Source organism: Mastigoproctus giganteus, chromosome 1 (genome assembly GCF_048544385.1).
Source record: "Mastigoproctus giganteus isolate SK-2022 chromosome 1, ASM4854438v1, whole genome shotgun sequence".
NCBI classification, from domain to species: Eukaryota; Metazoa; Arthropoda; class Arachnida; order Uropygi; family Thelyphonidae; genus Mastigoproctus; species Mastigoproctus giganteus.
Window position 1 is genome coordinate 38,423,316 of NC_143575.1, and position 20,811 is coordinate 38,444,126.

The 20,811-nt window shown below is 36.2% G+C and overlaps 1 protein-coding gene across 1 annotated transcript in view; it reads right to left on the bottom strand.

Annotated features, from left to right (window-relative positions):
- The window catches only part of Fbxl4 (F box and leucine-rich-repeat gene 4), a 105,501-nt gene that overhangs the window by 27,683 nt on the left and 57,007 nt on the right, over nucleotides 1–20,811 (bottom strand). The window contains exons 10-12 of the mRNA XM_090370048.1: nucleotides 20,394–20,529; nucleotides 17,847–17,939; nucleotides 7,836–7,943 (exon numbers count right to left, since the gene is read on the bottom strand). Coding sequence (XP_090226174.1) covers nucleotides 7,836–7,943; nucleotides 17,847–17,939; nucleotides 20,394–20,529 — 337 coding nt within the window. The remainder of the gene's footprint in view (nucleotides 1–7,835; nucleotides 7,944–17,846; nucleotides 17,940–20,393; nucleotides 20,530–20,811) is intronic.

Here is a 20,811-nt window from a genome sequence, read left to right on the forward strand (position 1 = left end):
ACAACACTATTTTAAATATATATTTTAATTAATGCTAGCACAATAGAAAGGGCATGCATAAACTTAAAAAAAAAAAAATATTTTTTAAAATATTTGTTCAACATGGCCACTACATTTTGATCTTTACAAAACTGTTGTCTTTTAGGAAGAGAGCAAAGACAGCAAGGCACAGTTCTCAAAAATGTTCTAACTATTGATTGCTGAAACTCCAGCAGAGTCCTGTGCTTATTGCTAAATACTTTATCCTTTAAGAATCCCCCAAAAAAAGTAATCACACGGCATAAAATCAGGGATCATGGGGATCATTCAGTGGAACCCTGGTCTTCTGATCCATTGGCTTCGGAAGTTTTTATCTAAGAATTCACTGACAATTTTTGCATAGCGAGCTGGTGCACCATCCTGATTGAAAAAGCAATGCTGAAAACTGATTTTTACTGCATTAATGGAATCCTTTTTCCTGTCACAATTACCTCGAAAAAAAAAAAAAAAGTTGAAAAATACCTCCTGTCCAAATTCCAGCAAAGATCAAAACAAGGAGCATTTAAATTCTTGTAAAAGAATAAATGGGGACTCTTAAGAGCATAATCAATTTTGGTGATTAACAGTTCTACTTTGTTTACATGTGGCTTAATCAGTCCACTAAACATTGTCAACAATATCTGGGTTTGTAAAACTCATGGCCAAAAACCATTTTGAAAATTCCAATCTTCTATTTGGGTCAACCTCATTGAGACTTTGTAGCAACACGGGATGAAAAATCTCATATTTAAATTCCTTTATGATTCTATTTAAGCTTGTTTTAGGTATTTTAAATTTTAAACTTTACTTTCTTTGAGATTTTTTCAGACTTCTTTCGATATCCCCTCTTACAATTTCCAAATTTACAGATGTCTTTGAGATACAAGGTCTATCAGGTTTTGGCATATCGTGCTATTCCCACTTCATCAAACGTCTTCACAATTTGCTTTATGATCCAAAACCTTTTTGAACTGGCCTGCAACTTCTGCAGCAGTTTCATATTTTTCATGCCACTTTGCAATTTCAATCCTCTTCTTCATTGTAAGTCTCATGGAACTTTTTCTATGTTCCAAATTATTCTGAAATGATAAAAAAAGATAAATTAGTTTTCAAATAACTTATACAAATTTACATCAGCAATTATTCAAAAAGGATTTCCTTACCTATGGACTCCTATTATATATCCAATTTAATACTTTTTCATGGTCTTTTCACTTGATATAGGACAGTGTACAATAAGTTGCAGTATAAAATGTAGTATTTTTAATTTTACTCTTATTTATGTATAATTATAGCAGTTTGTGAGCTTGTTCCCTTGTATCTTCTCATTTAATATCTTCACTATCACAGATTTGAACCTGTTTGCATTGTTACTTACTCCAGTGAAACGTGGATATGAGTGATGAAATGGAAATGCTACTTTCAGGTATTTCTGTTGTTGGTGGTGGTTTTTACAGCACATCAGCATTGTATGACATATTGAACCAATATATTATGGCTGTATAAAAGTGTGTGCCCATGGGAAGATTTATATGTTTTGTAGGCTGAGGGGAGGGAAATGGAGAGAAACCTACTCTCTCCACCTGAAAACAACTAATACTTTGAATGGACAGATCTTTAAGCATTTCCAGTCTACATTGGGATTCAAACAAAGTCCTCTCCAAATGAATAGCATGTGGCAAAACCACTATATTGTCATGGAGAACAAGTGTTCCTTGTAAGGGTGCATGAAATCAGTAAAACCTATTACAACAATAAACAATTTTTTTTAATAATAATGATGAAAGATGTAACAAACAAAAAAGTAATGCCATTATTTAACTCTCCTTCATACCACAAACTGTCTTAAATATAATTTAACACTGCAGCTACTGAGGAGTATATTTGGACATCTTTTAATATATCTTTTTTGTACAATTATAAAACATCTGGCAGCTTTAAATACAGAAAAAAATAATTAGTATCAGATCAATTTCCTCCCTTCCTTGCATCAGTGATAAGGATGTTCAGCTGAGTTCTCAAGAAATCTAAACTTTCAATGAAGATGACATCTAGGTAAAACTGGTCTCTTTAAGATGGTATGTATGAGTTTTGACAAAAAAAGTTCCCGGACTGGTGTAATAAAAAGAACATAAAAATGGTTTTATTTTTATTCAAAGTAATTATCACCTGATTCAATGCACTTATTATGCTATTCTAAGTTGCTGAAAAGAGTCAGCAAAGGCTTCCAAAGAGATGATGTTCAGTTGGACAGTTGCATTTTTCTTTGTGTTCTTCTGAACATCCCACAATATCTTTCCTTTGAGAGAAGTTTTCACCTTGGGAAAGAGAAAGAAGTCTGCTGGTGCTATATTGGGATAGTACAGTGAATGGTTGATCTGTACAATGCCATGTTTCATCAGAAATGTCTTCACAACAAGTGTGGAATGGATGGGGGCATTGTCGTGCAACAAGAACCAGCTGTCATTCCTCCAAATTGTGGCCTCACTCGAGAAATGTCCTTCAATAGTCTTTGAAGCACCTGTATACACAGAATGCAGCACTTCGAACAAATAGTATGATTCACAACTTCAATTGTTTCACAGCAAACGGTGTGATTCACAAATTCCTTGTGAAACACACCGTTTGTTGAAAAACACGATCAGCATTGTCTTGATCCTGGACCTTCTGTAAACAAAACTTTTTGGGTCTTGTTGATGATTTTGAAGTCCACTGCAGGATCTGATGCTTTGTTCCTGGGTTGTACTGAAACACTCATCTCCAGTGACAGCAGCTGGGGAATTAGGGTTGTCTTGACAAGTTTGGATGAAGTCTTCACATGATGACACTCTTTGTTGCTGTTGCTCATATGTGAGGCTGCATGGCAAAAATTTTGCACAAACCTTCCTTTTCCCTAAATTTTCATACACGTCATCTCCTTATTCATATCCAACTGTCACTGGAGGGAATGAACAAGTGAAATGGGAGGTGTTGTGCTTTTTTTTTTTTTTGGCTGATGCTGTATAAGCTTGCTTTCTTGCATCGTTTGCCACTGCTAATGCTAACTCATCAGCCATCATTCTGCAGGTCAAACAATGATCTTTTACCACAATTTAATTTCCCAAACTTTTACAACTCTGTCCTCATTTCCAGAAGTTGACAGACGCTCACTTCTTGGGTCACTGCAAACATACTCATATTTGTCTTTGAACTGCCTATAATACCATTCAAACACACTAATACAACTTAAACAATTTTAAACAGTTTCATCACCATAAACAATTTTTAACATTTCATGTTTCCATTGCAGATTTTCCCAGTTAAAAGCAAAATTTGATATTTGTTTATTGCTCCATTGCAAAATCGTGACACAGAATGTTAATGCTACTAACAAAACTGGTTATTACTTGCAACTTGTCAGTGTACTGGAAAATCTCTGCACCACCACCTGTTGGAGGAAGTTTGAACTACAACGTACCAATTCGGTTTATTTTCAAACTCATCAAACGTGTCCATAACAGCACCAGTGCAGGAACTTCATTGTCACACCTCATATGCTGACTGCATATTTTATAAAGTGTGAAAAAACAATTTAATGCATAAGCATTATTCATTTCTTCTATTCTAATAGAAGAGGTTATTTGGTTATTTTTATTTTTATTTTTTTTGGGAGCATTAGCAACTAAGGCCATATTGCTCCGGGATATGCGGTGGTCATTCCCTGACCTTTCCGCATCCTCCGTATTTGGTGGTGACGGGCTCGAACCCCGGTCTAAGTTCGAGCCCGTCACCACCAAATACGGAGGATGCGGAAAGGCTTCACGGAATGACCACCGCATATCCCGGAGCAATTATGGCCTATTAAATACCTTATATCAGTACATGGTAAAATGATGTAAGGATATATTCAGAAAAGTTTTCTGCAATCAGTTTTAATTATATTAACTGGAATAAAAAAAGTGTTGTTAAATTAGCATATTTAATTTGTCATAAAAGATTGTTTGTTATGTTTGTTTGTTATTTGGTTTTTAGGAGCATTAGCAACTAAGGCCATATTGCTCCGGGAATATGCGGTGGTCATTCCCTAACCTTTCCGCATTCTCCGTATTTGGTGGTGAAGGGCTCGAACCCCAGTCTAATCAAGAAGCATGTGCTACGCACTGCTGCTCCTTCCCACCTGGCTACGGAGGCACCCATAAAAGATTGAGTAAATGATCACCCTTTTTGATGACTCTTTCGGATAAAGTTTTATAATGAAGCAATTACAAAACTCACTAAGAAATTTACCCACTGGAAAATAAGACCAAATATATACTACGAGGGCTGTTCAATAAAGAATGATCATAATTTGTTTCTTTTTTTTTTACAACATGCCTTTATTAATCATCCATATTTTGATGGTCATTTTCAAAGTACAGTAAACCCCCGCTATTCGCGGGGGTTACGTTCCTGAGAAATGTCGCGAAGACCGAAAACGCGAATACTGAGTTATGGCTCCCATAGTAATAAAGGGGTTCCGTTCCAAAGTATGAAATATATAAGAAAAACTAGTCTAAAATTTTGTCTATGTATGTATTATATGTACCTTCATAATATGACTATGTACATAGACAGTACACAGTGAAATGCAAGCATATGGCATCGAAATGAAAATAAGAAACAATTTAATATTAAATGTAATATTTATTAGAAATTTCAAACAAATCTTTCAAACCAGCAGCGCCTTTGCTAGCAAAAAAACTTATCCCGCCAGTGCTATCACCAGTTTCGCTAAAGTGTTGATAAAGGAGTTTTGCCTTTTCACGAATGATGAGTGAACTTAACGGAATTTTATTTTGAGTTCGGTCTTCTATCCACAGATTTAAAGCCTTTTCCATTTTTTCTAATTTAACATCACGAGTTACAGAGAAAATTTTTGAAGCAATTAGCGTGTTTTCACGGACACTACGGCGGATTTTTTCTTCCGATTTTTTGATTGATCATACCGTTGACTCATTGATTTTATAATGTTTTGCCACTGAGGAGACACTTTCACCATTAGAAATTTTGTCTAATAACTCAATTTTTTCGCTAATGTCATCACCTTTGATATTTTCACATTTCTCTTTTAGAGAAATGTAGGGGTTAGAAAGAACTTGTCCACAATAAAGTCACTTTCTTCCGTTAACACACTCGAAAAAGTCTGTTTTACGCTGCAAAATGGTAGATTTATCATTTTTGTAAGCATATAAATTTATAAATTGATAAATTTATTCAATTTATAAACATATAAATTAAAAGCAAACGACGAAACCTTCCATGACAAATGCATAACACATACTGAACAAGGATTAGCGAGAAACATCCACGCTCGCGATTTTGTCACCCCTCTTCCCGAACTCACTGAGCGCTGTTTTAACCGGGAAAGATAATTTTAGCCACGCCCATGTTTTTTATGGTGGAAAATATTCACGGCGCTTTAAAATTCACATTTTTTTTAGGTTTCATTTTATATTAAATCGGCGATCGCGAATACGCGAAACCGCGAATAGCGGGGGTTTACTGTAGTCCCCATTTGATGAAATGCACTTACTCCAATGTTTCTACCAGTCTTCAAAAACATGATGGAAGCCATTTTTATAACTTGCATTTGAGAATTACTACTTCATTTGATGACTGGAAACATCCTCATAGATCCTTCTTTAACTTTGGAAAAAAAATTCACAGGGTCAGGGCTGTAGGGTGGATGAGGAACACATCTGACATTAATGCTGGCTAAGTACTCAACAGTATGAGCAATATGAAGTCTCACATTGTCATGATGCAGCATCCACCCACCTGCATGCAGTTGTGGTTATCTCCAACGAGGTGCCTCCGTAGCCAGGTGGGAAGGAGGAGCAGCAGTGCGTAGCACACGCTTCTTGATTAGACCGGGGTTCAAGCCCGTCACCATCAAATAAGGAGGATGCAGAAAGGTCAAGGGAATGACCACCGCATATTTCCGGAGCAATATGGCCTTAGTTGCTAATGCTCCTAAAAACCAAGTAACAAACAAATAACAAAATCTGCAATGAATGTAATCCCGCAAAGTGCACAGTACAGTTTTGTAGTAAGGTCCCGTAATAGTCATATGATATGGCATAACATGCTAGTAAACCAATTTATTGAATGTCAAAAAAAGAGATGAGCTTAGCCTTTCCTGCAGAAACCACAACTTTTGCTTTTTTTTCAGTGTTGGTGATGATGTAGACTTCCAAACAGAGCTCTGTTGCTTATTCTTCTGTAGAACCTCACCAACTTCAGTAACCATTCATTACAGATCCTGACAAACCTCTATGCAAATTTGCTGTTGCTCAGGTGTGAGTAGTCTTGGAACCCAGTGTGCATAAACCCATTTCATATGCAAATGATCATGAAGCGCTGCCTTCTGATATTATCAACGTTACTGCCAGTTGCCTTACTGTTATATAATGATCTTCTCTAACGATTAAAGAAGCAGTGTTTATGGTTTCTGTGATCACAATAGTGGTCAGAGCTCCAGGACCACTGACTTCTGTGATTGAATCATGTCCATCTTTAAACATTCTAAACTACCTCTGAGCTGTGCTATATGAAAGCATATAGATTCACCATAAGCATCTTTTAACATTTCATATGCTTCAGGTGATGTTTTCTTGAGATTGAAACAAAATTTGAGAGTAGCATACTATTCCTTGCATGTCAGGTCCACTGTTATGCAGGTGAATGCGAACAGGCATAAACTTGACCTACCACCAATGTCACACTGTGCACAAGAGTCAACTGCGCAGTTGCTATGTAATGCAACTTAGTTTTGTTCTTAAATTCTACAGCTGAGCCAGAAACAGCAAGCAGTATGGTTGTTTGTGAAAAATTATTATCATTCTTTATTGAACAGACCTCATATATTCTGACTTTGTGCAGATTTTCATTTTCTTTCTTCCAATGGAAGGGGGAACATGAAAATCTGGGTGGTCTTATCAATTTTAGAACTCTTTGACTGATATATCAGTTATGAAGAGTTTGGCTGTATATACTCAGCTTTAGTTATATATTTGTTGCTGAGTGACTGCGCACTAAAAAAAACTGAGAACTGACTTTACATCAGTTAACCCAATTTTATTTTCAACGGCTTGGCATTTTTTTTTTAATAGACAATATACACTGCCCTACCATTAAACATTATTCAAATTTCAAAAAATCAATTATATTCTATGAGGCAGCTGAAGAGCAATCATTTGCAGCAATGCCATAATATTTTGATGGAATGAATTAAAAACATTAAGGTTATATTTCTATTGGTTTACTAATATTAGAGATATCCGATATGGTTTTAAAAGGCAACTTAATTGGCATCAGTCACCTGGTGAAAGTCAAAGCTCTGCTACCTTTATGATTTTCATGACACTGCTCACTTGAAATATTTTAAGTTCCACACCCTTCTGGTAGTTTTCTATTTTTAAGTTTACAGGTTGAAATATACTATTCCTCATATTAACTACATTAATGTTTCATTATACACACTCAACACAACCTGAAGTAATATAAATTGGCTTCAAAATGGTGATCTCATATGTAAACCTACTATGAAAAGGATAGCAACTGCTAAAACTAACTACTTGTGCCAACACTATTGATCCCAGTATACACTCTGACTGTATACTGCTCTGACCTTCAGAGATCGGTATTGCTAGGTCACAATTCAACTGCTAGTGGTATTGTCTGAATGAGATGCTTGATTCAATGCATAGTTTAGGCTTCAATGTTACACAGGTTCAACTATTGCAAATTAATTATGGTGACTGACTATAAGATGATTATAATTCAATTTTGGTACTCACCACCATCCAAATTCTATCTCTAGAAGTGCTTCACAGTTTTCAGCAATCGCTGAAACTCCTGTAGCCGTTAATGTCCTTGCTCGCCATAAGTCTAGTGTTTTTAGATTTCTGCAAAAAAAAAAAAAAAAAAAAAAAAATTGGAACTATATATTAAATAAGATAAACAATAAATTTAAATATACCTTGTTTTATTAGTCTATTAACCATTAATTATATTTTAGTTATATATTTGTTGCTGAGCGACTGTGCACTAAAATAACTGAGAACTGACTTTATACCAATACAATAACATTTTACACCTCTCACATATAAGCCCTTTTGACTAAGTTCTGAGTTTTTAAACTTCTGTACCAGTGAGCATCTCATACATTGTGGATACATCTCATCACTGTATCATTAATTGTTTCAGTAAACAATTTTTTGAAATACGTATATCAACCTCCATCTGTTGAAGTATTACTACTTAAAGCAATATATCAGGAATATATTAAATGCTAATTTGCCTGCTTCCCAAAAAATTAACAGATATAATTATTGATAATCTTGGTTATGGGTAAATAACATAATACTTTCTGCGACCAGTCTAATCTTCTGAAAGCTTCCTCGAGGGCAGCAGTAAACAGCTTCGGAGATATTGTGTCTCCTTGTCAAACTCCTTTCTCGATTTTAAATTTCCTACTGTCTTTGTCTAGTCTAATAAAGGATGTAGCACTCTCATATATTTTCTTCAAAATCATAATATATGGAATATCTATGCCTTGTCTTTCCAGTGCCCGAAACATTGCCTTATGCTGTATGGAGTCAAATGCCTTTTCATAATCCACAAATGCCAGGCATAATGGTGTTTTATATTCATTTGCTTTCTCCATTAGCTGTGATATTACGTGAAGGTGATCCATAGTTGAGAATCCTCTCCTAAAGCCAGCTTGCTCTTTCGGTTGATTCTCATCAAGTATTCTTTCTAATCTGTTAGTAATGACCCTTGTGAACAACTTGTAGATATGGGATAACAAGCTAATTGGTCTATAATTTCCAATTTCTGATTTATCTCCTTTCTTATGCAGCAAAACTATGATTGCATTATTCCACTGCTTAGGCATCACACCTTTTCTAATGCACTTTGTGAAGAGCCTTGCCAGTTTTTGTGTTATGTCTCTTCCTCCCAATTTTAACAACTCTACAGTAACTTCATCTTCCCCCGGGGCTTTCCGATTCTTCATTTTCTTCAATGCATGTTCTACCTCATCAGGAAGAATATCGGGTATGTCGTATGTGTTGCTACTTTGCAATCCATCTTCCCCACTGCTGGTATCATTCCCTCGCTCCTTGTATAATTCTCTATAGTAGTCTTCTGCTAATTGAATTATGCCTTCTCTGCTGTTTATAAGTACACCATCGCTATTCTTCAGTTTCAGTATCATTTGTCTTTCTGTATTACTGTTCAGGGCTGCTGATTTAAATCCTTTGTTTTCCCTTAATGCTTGTTCTACTTTTCTTGTGTTAAATCTTCTTATGTCCTCTCTCAGTCTCTTTCTAATGGCTTTGCATAACTCAGTATACTCAATTTTCTCCCTGTTAGTGTTTTTCTTGCTCTTCATTTGTCGTCTTTGGTTCATCATGACAAGTGTTTCTTGACTAATTTTTTCTTCTTTGGATTTCTGTTTCCCTATAGGTTTCTTGGGCTTTATCACTTTCAAAAAGTTGTAATATTCCTCGTCGATATCTTGGTCCTGAGCAGTCTGCAGAAGCTCAAACTTGTTCTTAAGTTCCAGTACATACTGCTTTTTCTCCTCCTCTGTTATTTCAAAGACCTTTGTATTATTTACTCGAGTCAGTTTTTTCCTTTCCTTTCCTACATCTATATCAAGTGTACATCTTACCATTCTGTGATCACTTTCAACATTTACCTTATTCAGGACGGTAACATCATTCACAATATATCTTCTGTTAGTGAGGATGAAGTCGATTTCATTAGTTGTTAATCCATTTGGACTCTTCCATGTCCACTTTCTGTTCACCCTTTTCTTGAAAAAAGTGTTCATTACTGACATTCCTTGAGATTCTGCAAATTCCACAAGTCTTTCACCTCTTTTATTTCTTTCACCAATTCCAAAATTTCCTATAGTTCCTCTTTCTGCACTGTTTTGCCTTTTTCCAACCTTAGCATTGAAGTCCCCCATAATAATAGTGTAGTGGGTTTTCTGCTCATCTAGAAGACTCTCAATTTCAGTGTACATTTCTTCAACCTCTTCATCATCATGGCTCGATGTTGGTGCATAAATCATTATAATCTTTAGCTTGTACCTCTTAGAAATCTTGAGTATTAGTCTTGACACCCTTGGTGATGTACTTTTGAATTCCAAAATGTTGTTTTTAAAATCTTTATGGACCAGAAACCCAACTCCACCTTCACTCCTTTCACTGTTTCCATTAGTGTACAGCAGATTTCCACTTGATAAACTTATAAGTGATTCATTTCTTCTTCTTGTTTCAGCCAAACTGATGATATTCCAATTCACATTTTCTAATTCCTTTTCCAGCTCTAATATCCTGTCTTCACCGATGAGTGATCGTACGTTATAACAGGCCAAGTTCAATTTCCGTGCATGGCAGCCTGGTCGTACCCAGAGATTCTTAGCACCCTCTGGTTCCACTCTGATCCTCTCGCTGCCGTAAGAGGGAGAGTGAAAGCTGCTGGGGACTGAGGGCCATTTGTATTGTTGTGCTCTCATTGCTGGAGGGTTTGGTCTTTTCCTTTTCACGCTGACCAGGCATCTTGAAGAGAACCACTCTACACGTTCGTTGCCACCTAAGTGACGTAACAGGGCTTACCATCGAGAAGGTGTGCATGAGTGGATTTTAGGGAGGCAGGCCAACCGGACTTCTCCTAAATCTTCTGTAATAGAGAGATATTGGATCCATCAGTGTTTTAGGCTGAGTGTCTGATAACACACAGGATACCTGTTCCCCTCTCGCAGAAAGGAGTCAATGTGAACGGAGAGTACCTAAACCATTTATGATTTGCAGATGACATTGTGGTCATAAGCCACGATCCCAAAGAATTAGAGGAAAATCTTAATCAGTTATGCACAGTTAGTAAGGATTTTGGACTAAAGATGAATATGGCTAAAACAAAAGTAATGATGAACAAGTATGCCACGGAAAGGGAAATAATGATTGAAGGAGCAGTAATTGAAAAGGTGGAGTCATATACTTATCTGGGACAAGTTATTAGCTGTAATAATGATAAATGGCTGGAAGTCAAGAGAAGAATAAATTTTGGATGGATAGCATTCAGGAAATATAGTCACATACTGAAGAGCAATATCCCAGTTTGTCTGAAACGTAAAATAATGAATCAATGTATACTCCCCACCATGACTTATGGAAGTGAAACTTGGGCACTCACCAAAAGAATGGAAGAGAAGCTGAGAACTACACAGCGAAGAATGGAACAAATTATATTGGGAATCAGACTGTTAGATAAGAAGAGAAACACATGGATTAGGCAGCAAACTCAAGTAAAGGACATTCTTATCAAAACTAAAGAACTAAAATGGTCTTGGGCAGGACACATAGCTCGAAGGCATGATGACAGATGGACTAAGAAAATAACAGAATGGTACCCAAGAGGAGCTAGAAGAAAACCTGGAAGACAAAGGCGGAGATGGATAGATGAAATTCATGAGTTTTTGAGTAGTAAATGGATGGCCAGTGCTCAAAACAGAAGGAACTGGAAAGTTGCTGGAGAGGCCTTCATCCTGCAGTGGATTGAAAATGGCTGATGATGATGAACATAATACTAATGTCATATTCAGGGTTGCTCTTAATGATTATAATCAGCTATTTAATGAAGATTTAGATAATTTTCAGAGAGGAAAATCAAGAGGTCATTTAATGTAATGTATAAAATTCTAGAATAAACTATTTAACTGCTCTTTTCTATATAATAGATAATATTACATTTTTTATATAATTTTGTACAACAGAAACGTGCATGATAAAAGTTTTAACAATGGTGTCTTACCCCCAGGCAGGACATTTTAAAATCAGAAATGCAGACTTGTAATATTTACTTTTCTTATCCCATGTGCATCTACTCTACGATTGTATGTTTTTTTTTAAGTTGAAGGTAGAAAACATGTAAGAACTGCTCCTACAGGGATGAGATACACTTAAATAGAAAGAGTGCAAGAATATTTGCTGATGCTATCAAGGCAGAGTTATGTGGGTCGGAAAACTGTTAGTTTGGGGGAGGGGGATACACGGACTAATAGATTAACAGTAGCCACTGGCAGAGGTGAAAGTGATTCTTGCACAGCTTCTATTGAAATGAAATTGAGCAGCAGCCTGGAAGCAAGGCAATGGGGATTTCCAGGACTGCTGGGAATCATAGTGGAACAAGTAAATACATGGGTTGTGTTAGGGTAACTAAGAGTAGAAACAGGTGCATGTATACTTGCATGTACAACAATGCTAGGAGTATAGTTAATAAATTTGATGAGCTTGAAGTGCTAGTCAAGACATCAAAGACAGATATTGTTGGGATATCAGAGACAAGGTGTCACACAGACATAAGCAGTTCAGAACTGGAATTTGGGGAGTACAATGTGTACAGAAAGGATAGACAGGACAGGAAGGGAGGGAGGAGGGGTTATGCTATTAGTTAAGAAACACATAAAATCTAAAGGAAGTGCATCCAATTGATGTTGGTGGACAATGCAATGTTGAGTCTGTTTGGTGTGACATAAGCACTGGGAAAGGAAAAATGAGAGTAGGTGTGTGTTATAGGCCTAATGAATCTGATGAGTATAATGAGCAATTGTGCAGAGAGATAAACTGGCCCACTACCAGAGTGGGCCAGTAAATCAGAATATCTTATAATGGGGGATTTTAATTTCCCAGAGATTGACTGGAATTTGTGGGTTGGTCACACACACTAGCAAGGCTTTTGTGGGTTTACTGGATGATTGTTTTCTACATCAGCATGTTTGGGAGGCAACTAGAGGGAGTAATACTCTTGATCTGATTATCAGCAGTGATTCTTCATGCATTAAGAATCTGCAGATAAAGGAACCACTAGGTTGCAGGGATCACAGTGTGCTGAAGTGGGATTTACTCAAACAGGTAACTACCATTAGGGGTAAAGGGAAAGGTTTTTGCTTTTGTAAGGGTGACTACGGTCTGAGACACTATTTAAATTCTATACGGTGGGTTGTTGTTGGTATAGAGCTTAATGACACAAGGGCTACTGAGGCCAAATTGTGTCTGTCTATATGGTGGGACCAATTGATGATGTTACCAACAGAAAATTCAAAATGGGAAGCATTTAAAGAAATAATTTTGAAAGCTACTAGGCTTTTCATACCAATAAAGAAATATTGTTCAAGGTTTAGGCATAAATGGATGTCAGATGAACTAATTAGACATGTGGCAGAGAAGAAAAATGCATGGGATACATATAAATTAACAGGTGACACAGAGGCCTATGATAGATATAAGCTAGTCTGTAACCAAGTCACAAAGGAGGTTAGGCAGGCAAAGGCAGATTATGAGAAAGCTTTGGCAAAGGATGCAAAGAAAAACAGCAAAGAGTTCTTTACTTATGTAAACTCTAGAAGAAAAGGGATAAATCAGATTGGTCCACTTGATATCGATGGTTCCTGCTGATGATTCCTGCAGGATCATCAGCAGGAACTGCTGATGATCCTGCTCAGGTAGCTAACAAACTAAATGAATATTTTGCATCTACATTCACACATGAGGAGTTATTCAGAGAGGGGAGTGCCAGAGGTGTATTAAACTCTGGCAGTAAGCTAGATAATCTTGTAATAACTGAGAGTAAAGTGGAGGAGAAATTGTTGAAGATAAACATAAGAAAGGCACCTGGGATGGACGGGCAGAATCTATCTAGTTATATTAAAGGAGGCAGTAAGGGAAGTAAACAAACTCTTAGCCATAATTATGAGAGCTTCCTTGAACTCACAGGAAGTACCCATGGACTGGAAATGTGCAAATGTGACCCAATCCACAAAGGAGGATCAAAGGTTGTTGTTGTTGTTAGTTAGTTATTTGGAGCATTAGCAACTAAGGCCATATTGCTCCGGGATATGCGGTGGTCATTCCCTGACCTTTCCCCAATCTCCGTATTTGGTGGTGACGGGCTCGAACCCCGGTCTAATCAAGAAGCGTGTGCTACGTACTGCTGCTCCTTCCCACCTGGCTACGGAGGCGCCAGGATCAAAGGGAGACACCGGTAATTTCTGTTCCAGGGAAATTAATGGAGGCATTGGTTAAAGAAGCACTGCAGGATCATCTAGACAAGACTTCAGTTATAGCTTGGACACAGCATGGGTTTGTTAAGGGGAAGTCTTGTCTGACCAATCTGATTGGATATTCTGATGTTGTCACAAAGGAACTGGATGCAAAGAATAATTTTGATATCATATATTTGGATCTTAGAAAGGCTTTTGATACTGTTGCACATAGAAAACTGCTGCGCAAATTGGAGCAGTGTGGCATTGGAGGCAAATTGCTGCTATGGATAAAGGGATGGTTGAGTGGAAGAAGACAGAGTGGTAATCGATGGACACTGCTCATCATGCACTAATGTTATTAGTGGAATCCCCCAGGGTTCAGTGTTGGGTCCATTGTTGCATGATATTGATGATGGTATAGGCTTAATGTCCAAGTTTACAGACGATACAAAGTTCGGAAGGGTTGTTAATGACACTAATGACAGTACACTGCTGCAACAGATCTAGAAAAGTTGAGCAGATGGGATGAAAGGTGGCAACTGAAGTTTAACATTGATAAATGTAAAGTACTGTATATATGGAAAGCAGTAACCCCAGAGTAATATATCAACTATGTGCTACTACACTGACAGTGGCAGAGAGTGAAAAGGACCTGGGGGTAATTGTGCAGACAGATATGAAGTTTTCTGAGCAGTGTAGACAGTCTGCAAGAGTAGCTCATGGTGTCTTGTCAATGATGTACAGGAATTTTTCTAGCAGGGATAAGGAGGTGATTATCCCCTTGTATAAGGCAATGGTCAGGCCACACCTTGAGTACTCTATACAGATCTGGAGGCCTCATTTTAAGAAGGATGTAGAGATGTTGGAATGAGTACAGAGAAGGGTAACAAGATTAGTGAATGGAACCAAGGGGTACTCTTACAAAGAAAGGCTTAAGTTTTGCAAATTACAGTGTCTGGAGACTAAGCACCTGTGAGGTGATCTGACTGAGGTGTATAAAGCCTTGAATGGTTTGAGCATGCTCAATACTGATGGGATTCTTTCTCTTGCTCAGAATAATCACCTGAAAGGGCATAAATTCAAATTGAGGAAAGACAGTTGTAGGATAGATGTGTGGAAGTTTTCCTTTAGCCAGTGGGTGGTTGATTGCTGGAACAAACTTCCATCTGTCGTAGAAGTTGATAGCTTAAACAGATTCAAGGCAGAACTGAACAAACATTTGGAATGAGTGAATGGGTGAAATGAGAAGGGGGCATTTTTTTTTTGGCTGATGCTATATAAGCTTGCCTTCTTGAATCATGTGCCCTTGCTAATGCTAATGTGAGTTTATGCTATTTAGAAGACAATAACGTTGATAATTTATATCCCGGTCATGTGTTTGATGCGGTTTTTGCCGTAAAAACAAAAAAATATATATCAGTGATCACACTACCTAGTTTTTACATGAACGAAACTAGGAATACACCAAGATCAAGAACAGTTACACTGTTTCCCAGCTCACTCAAGTCCTCCCAAATACTGAGGCAAACCCTGCTTCTCTGTTGAGGTTTGAGATTATCCTTACTAACAATCTGCATTAACAGAATAATAAATTGAGATTCCCTGTAATATGTTATGGGTTTTAGCATTGAAAAACTAACAATAAAATATTTACCCTCTAGCCATATAAATGAAGAATAATATACATCTGCAAAAAAACAATAAAGATCAATATTTTAAAAAAATAGCAAATTTATAATCACACTAACACAATTTGAATATACAACTCTTCAAACAGAGGGTGGATACTCAAACATGAACAGTTTAGTAATTTGAATATACAACTCTTCAAACAGAGGGTGGATACTCAAATATGAACAGTTTAGTAATTTAATGGAGAGTGTTTAAAATTATCATAAAGTCATTCAGTTACAGTTGATCAGATTTGTAATTAAGGAAAGCATACATAACAGAATTTTTTTTTCTAAGCAAATTTCAAAAATATCTAAATTTCAGGCCTATGCCATCAACAAAAAAGTCCTAAGCTTGATATAAGATGCTGGCCAACTGCCTTTATTCTCCAGGAACTTTCAATGTTCAAACATCCTAAGTTATATTCTAATAGATCAGGCAGCAAAAACACTTTATTGTGGAAGGCTAATAATAGCCTTTGCACAAATCTCAGTTATGCCAAAAGATTTATAGAAACAAGGAGAAAATTCTCCATCTGGGATTATTCAAAAAAAAAAAAAAAGAGATCACTTTTGTATCCTGAGTGACCCTTGGTGTAATTTGGTTAAATTATGGATTTTGGTATCATCATTCAAACGTCAAAAAATCCAACTTCACACATTAAGTATTTAATCTGAAGTATTTAGGAGAATGCTATCCAATTCTGCATAAATAATGATCCTTGCAGCCCAAAACTTATTTTATAGTCTGTATGCAAAATGCCTATTTAAAGTCTGAAATACCTGTTCTCCTCTGAATTAATAGAACTTAAAAAAAAAAAAAAAATCCATCCTTAAAAGAAATAGAGCAGAGAAATGTCTTATTAGAGTAAATACTAACAACATGACCAACAATGGATGTATTACTATACACTGCTTTCTCAGAAAACACAAACAGTTTCAGCTCTAGACATATAATATATCAACAAGGAAAGTGTTTAAAATCAATCAACCAGTCACCTCAAAAGTAGTAGTAGTAATAGTGGCATGTGATGCAAGAAAGCAAACGTATGAGCTTATGCAGCATCGCCAAAAAAAATAAAATAAATAAATAAAATAAAATTTACATAACAATTCCCTCTAAATGTTTATCCAGTTCCTCCTTAAATTTACTTAACCTATCAACTTCCACAACGACAGATGGAAGTTTGTTCTAGCAATTAACCACCCGCTGGCTAAAGGCAAATTTCCACACATCTATTCTACAGAATAAATTCTTTCTACACTTAGCTGTTTCATCTTTCAGCTGACTAGTGCCACTTATGTGTGGTGAATAACAGCTACATGCTCACATAGAATGGGTTATAAAGTGAAAGGATGTTAAATATAAACAGATGTACAAATCAAATAATAATGCTTTATTATTCTATGTTTAAAGAGTGAACTCTTTATTATTAAGGTAAAAAATTAAGGTAACAAATTAAATAAATTAAATACAAGAAATACATATAAAATGGGACAAATATATTGGCAAGCAAACAGATCCATCAACAAGCTTGGATTACTTCATGGATAATGAATTTACACAAAGGTTAGCTGGCTAGATAACTGACCTTAAGATTCTCTTGTTATAGATTAATCATATTTTTAACCATTATCACAATGTCAGAGAGGGTGGCTGGACTATTCACCACCACCAGGAGTACTAGGTAGAAGCCTTCAGTAATTTCTCTTTGTAATCAAATCTTTCTTGATAGGTTCTTCCCTTATCCTTCTCTTAAATAGATTCAGCAACTCAACATAAATATATTCCTGTTTTCGGAAGACCACCAATACCACAGGCAAACTGTCGATACCATCCTACCATCTAACCTGTAGCGTGTGTGTGTGTGTGTACATGTTTTATTTTTCTGCTTCTGTTATTATTTATATTTGACCTGTTGTAAATACAACCAATTTTACTATTATGTATGTACCTTTGTAATCTCTTGTAAACCATTCTGGCCTTATTCATAACAGGTACGTTGTCACTAAATATCATCTCTGGCACAGTAAATAAATTGATATGTATTATTTATTTATTATTATTAACTTTTAACACTTACTTCAGGCTTCTTCCTATTTCCACTGCAATTTCATTAAAATTATTTATAGAAATACACCCTCCAAGATGTAAATGTTCAAGTTTATGACATGACCTAAAGAGGGGGGAAAAAAGTGTTTATATAAATGAATGTTAAGATAATTAAAAAAGAAACTGTATACTTAATAAGGGATGGAAATAGATAAATGCAAAGACAGGTTATGTGATTACATCTTTAAGCACAAAGCAGCTTAAGAAGAAGGCAATGTTAAAATAAGTAGATGGATGTGATCATCAGTATATAGATCACTTAACCGAGAAGACATAAAGGAAAGAAGAAAGAATAATAAGAGAACAAGAATGAAAGTTTAAAGAAGGTGAAAAATTAATGGACTTGAAAAATGTACACCGTCCAGTCAAAACATTACGAATCTCCCCCAACGATGTTTTAACAATCAATCGTCTCTCTCTGCCTAGTGGCACATATGTCAGAGTGAAAACTAGTAAATGTTATACTGCAGGTTTGTGGCATGCAGTCTACATAAAGTACTTGATTGATATGGGCAAGGGACATGATCTCACAGACTTCAAAAAAGTGAGGATTATCAGATACTGGTTGAAGGGCAGCAGTATTAGAGAAACTGCAAATCTTGTGGGCTGTTCACAGAGTGCTGTAGTTAAGGTGTTCCAAGGGCGGATGACTAGTGGACAGAACAGCAGTTGCTAGGCCAATGGCAGGTGCCCATGCTTCATTGATGGTTATGGCGAATGTAGGATGTCCTGCCTTTTGCAAGCTGAGTAGGCACCTGGTCAAGGTACCCATGCTCCTCTGTATGGACCATCAGAGTAGGCAAGCATCTGGTCAAGGTACTTGCTTACAGCCACCCACTACCAATGATGCCTAAAGTTTGCATTTGAACAGCATCACTGGACCACTGATACCACCGGAAAACTGGAAAAAAAAGTTGCCTTTTCTTATGAATGTTCCCTATTATGTTATGTGGATAGTAGATGGAGGGTATGGTGATGAACTGCAGATAGTAATCACTCTGATGTCCTGGTTAACAGAAACAAGCAGGTGGCGACAGTGTTTTGGTATAGGGGACGTTTTTCTGCAAATCCCCTGAAATCCTTACACCACTACACTGCATGCACTCTGAATTCTAAAAACAATTTATCTATTGTGGCTGATCAGGTACATTCCTTCATGGTGATTGTCTTCCTGGATGGCACAGGTGTGTTCCAGCTAGTTACGCAACCTGCCACATTGCCTGTATTGTCTGAGAATGGTTCACCAAACATGAAAGTAACTTCCACGTGCTACCTTGGCCACTGAATTTGCTAGACACAAATCCCATAGAACATCTCTAGAATTTATGTGGATCAACAGATCTGGTGTTTGCATCCTCTACCAGGGACTATCACAAATCTACAGGATGCAATCTTGATGATATGTTACAACACACCTCCCGCAACATTTGGAGGCCTTAGAGTCTATGACTTGTCATGTGGCAGCAGTACTGGTATCAAGAGGGGAACACATCTGCTATTAGATAGGTGGGCAATGTTTTGACTGGACAGTTTATGTAAATAAAACTGAATTGCAGATAGTAATTAAGTAAGAGAATAAATTATTACTAATTTAAAGATAATAGTATTAATGACATAGGAAATTATTTAAATTTATTATTCAGTTGAGGCAAACAATATTTAGGGAAGCATAAAAGATATTGTGAATATTAATACTAGGAATAATTAGTAGTTTAGATTATCGCAGATAGCATTTTCGGGGAAAGATAATAGTATTAATGGCATAGGAAATTATTTAAATTTATTATTCAGTTGAGGCCAACAATATTTAGGGAAGCATAAAAGATATTGTGAACATTAATATTAGAATAATTAGTAGTTTAGATTATCGCAGATAGCATTTTCGGGGAACAAAGCTGCCATAATGTTCTTGTTTATACTCTGGCACAACCACCAGGTCAGAGGAGTTTACAATAAATCATCAATATAAACATTAATCGTATTTAGCAGTCAGGGCTTGAACCCCAGTCCACTCAAAGAGTGTGTGATATTGCACTCTCGCTCCTGACCACTTGGCTACGTCAGGCTTAATCTGTCTAGAACAACACAGCATTTCAAACCTACAAACTACCACTGAATGAGAGTCTAAACGGGTAAGGGGTAACTAGCAACGTGGTGGCTAGTTATATGAAGTTTGGATAAGTATCAGCAGTGGTATAAATGTTAACCCCAACACTATGTAAATGATAATAAATTTTAATTGTTTAGGTTAAATAAACAGAATGATTAAGCAAGGTACCTGATGTATACTATATAACTGCCAGGAATCTTATTGAGAAATCTTATGCTGTGTTATATGAGAAAAAATATGCAATTATTTTTATTATATTAAAGTACAATTTTTGTAGTATTAGTTAAGGTAATCTAGATAATTCAAAATTTCATTAATTTTTAAATTGACTTTTTGACCCATTTGAATTTTGAATTCAAAAAGGTTTTCTTCTAATTCATAGAAGAAAATATAATTCTGAAATCTCACCTGAGAATTGTAATAACAGAATGTTTGTCAATTAAAGTTCTATACACATCCAGTCGAAGTAGATCAGGAAATCGAGATATCTGCATAAAGCCCAGATTAGTAAGTTCCTTTTGCTGACAACTACGCATTTCCAGTTCTGCATTTAAATGAAAAAATAAAATAAAATAAAAATGGTATATGAACCATTCTCTTTATGTCAAAATCCTTATCACACTAAATCATTTATTTTTTAAAGAATATAAAATTAAATTTTAACAATCAGAAGAAAAGATACTAGATATATAATGCAATATCTAAAAATTGCAACCTTGGCAGTGTAATGGGCAGGTTTTGAAATTAATTCTAACCAAACATGAATTGTAGAAATAAATGACAAAATCTGAGCACAGGTAAACATAGAAAGTGTGCCGGCAGCTTG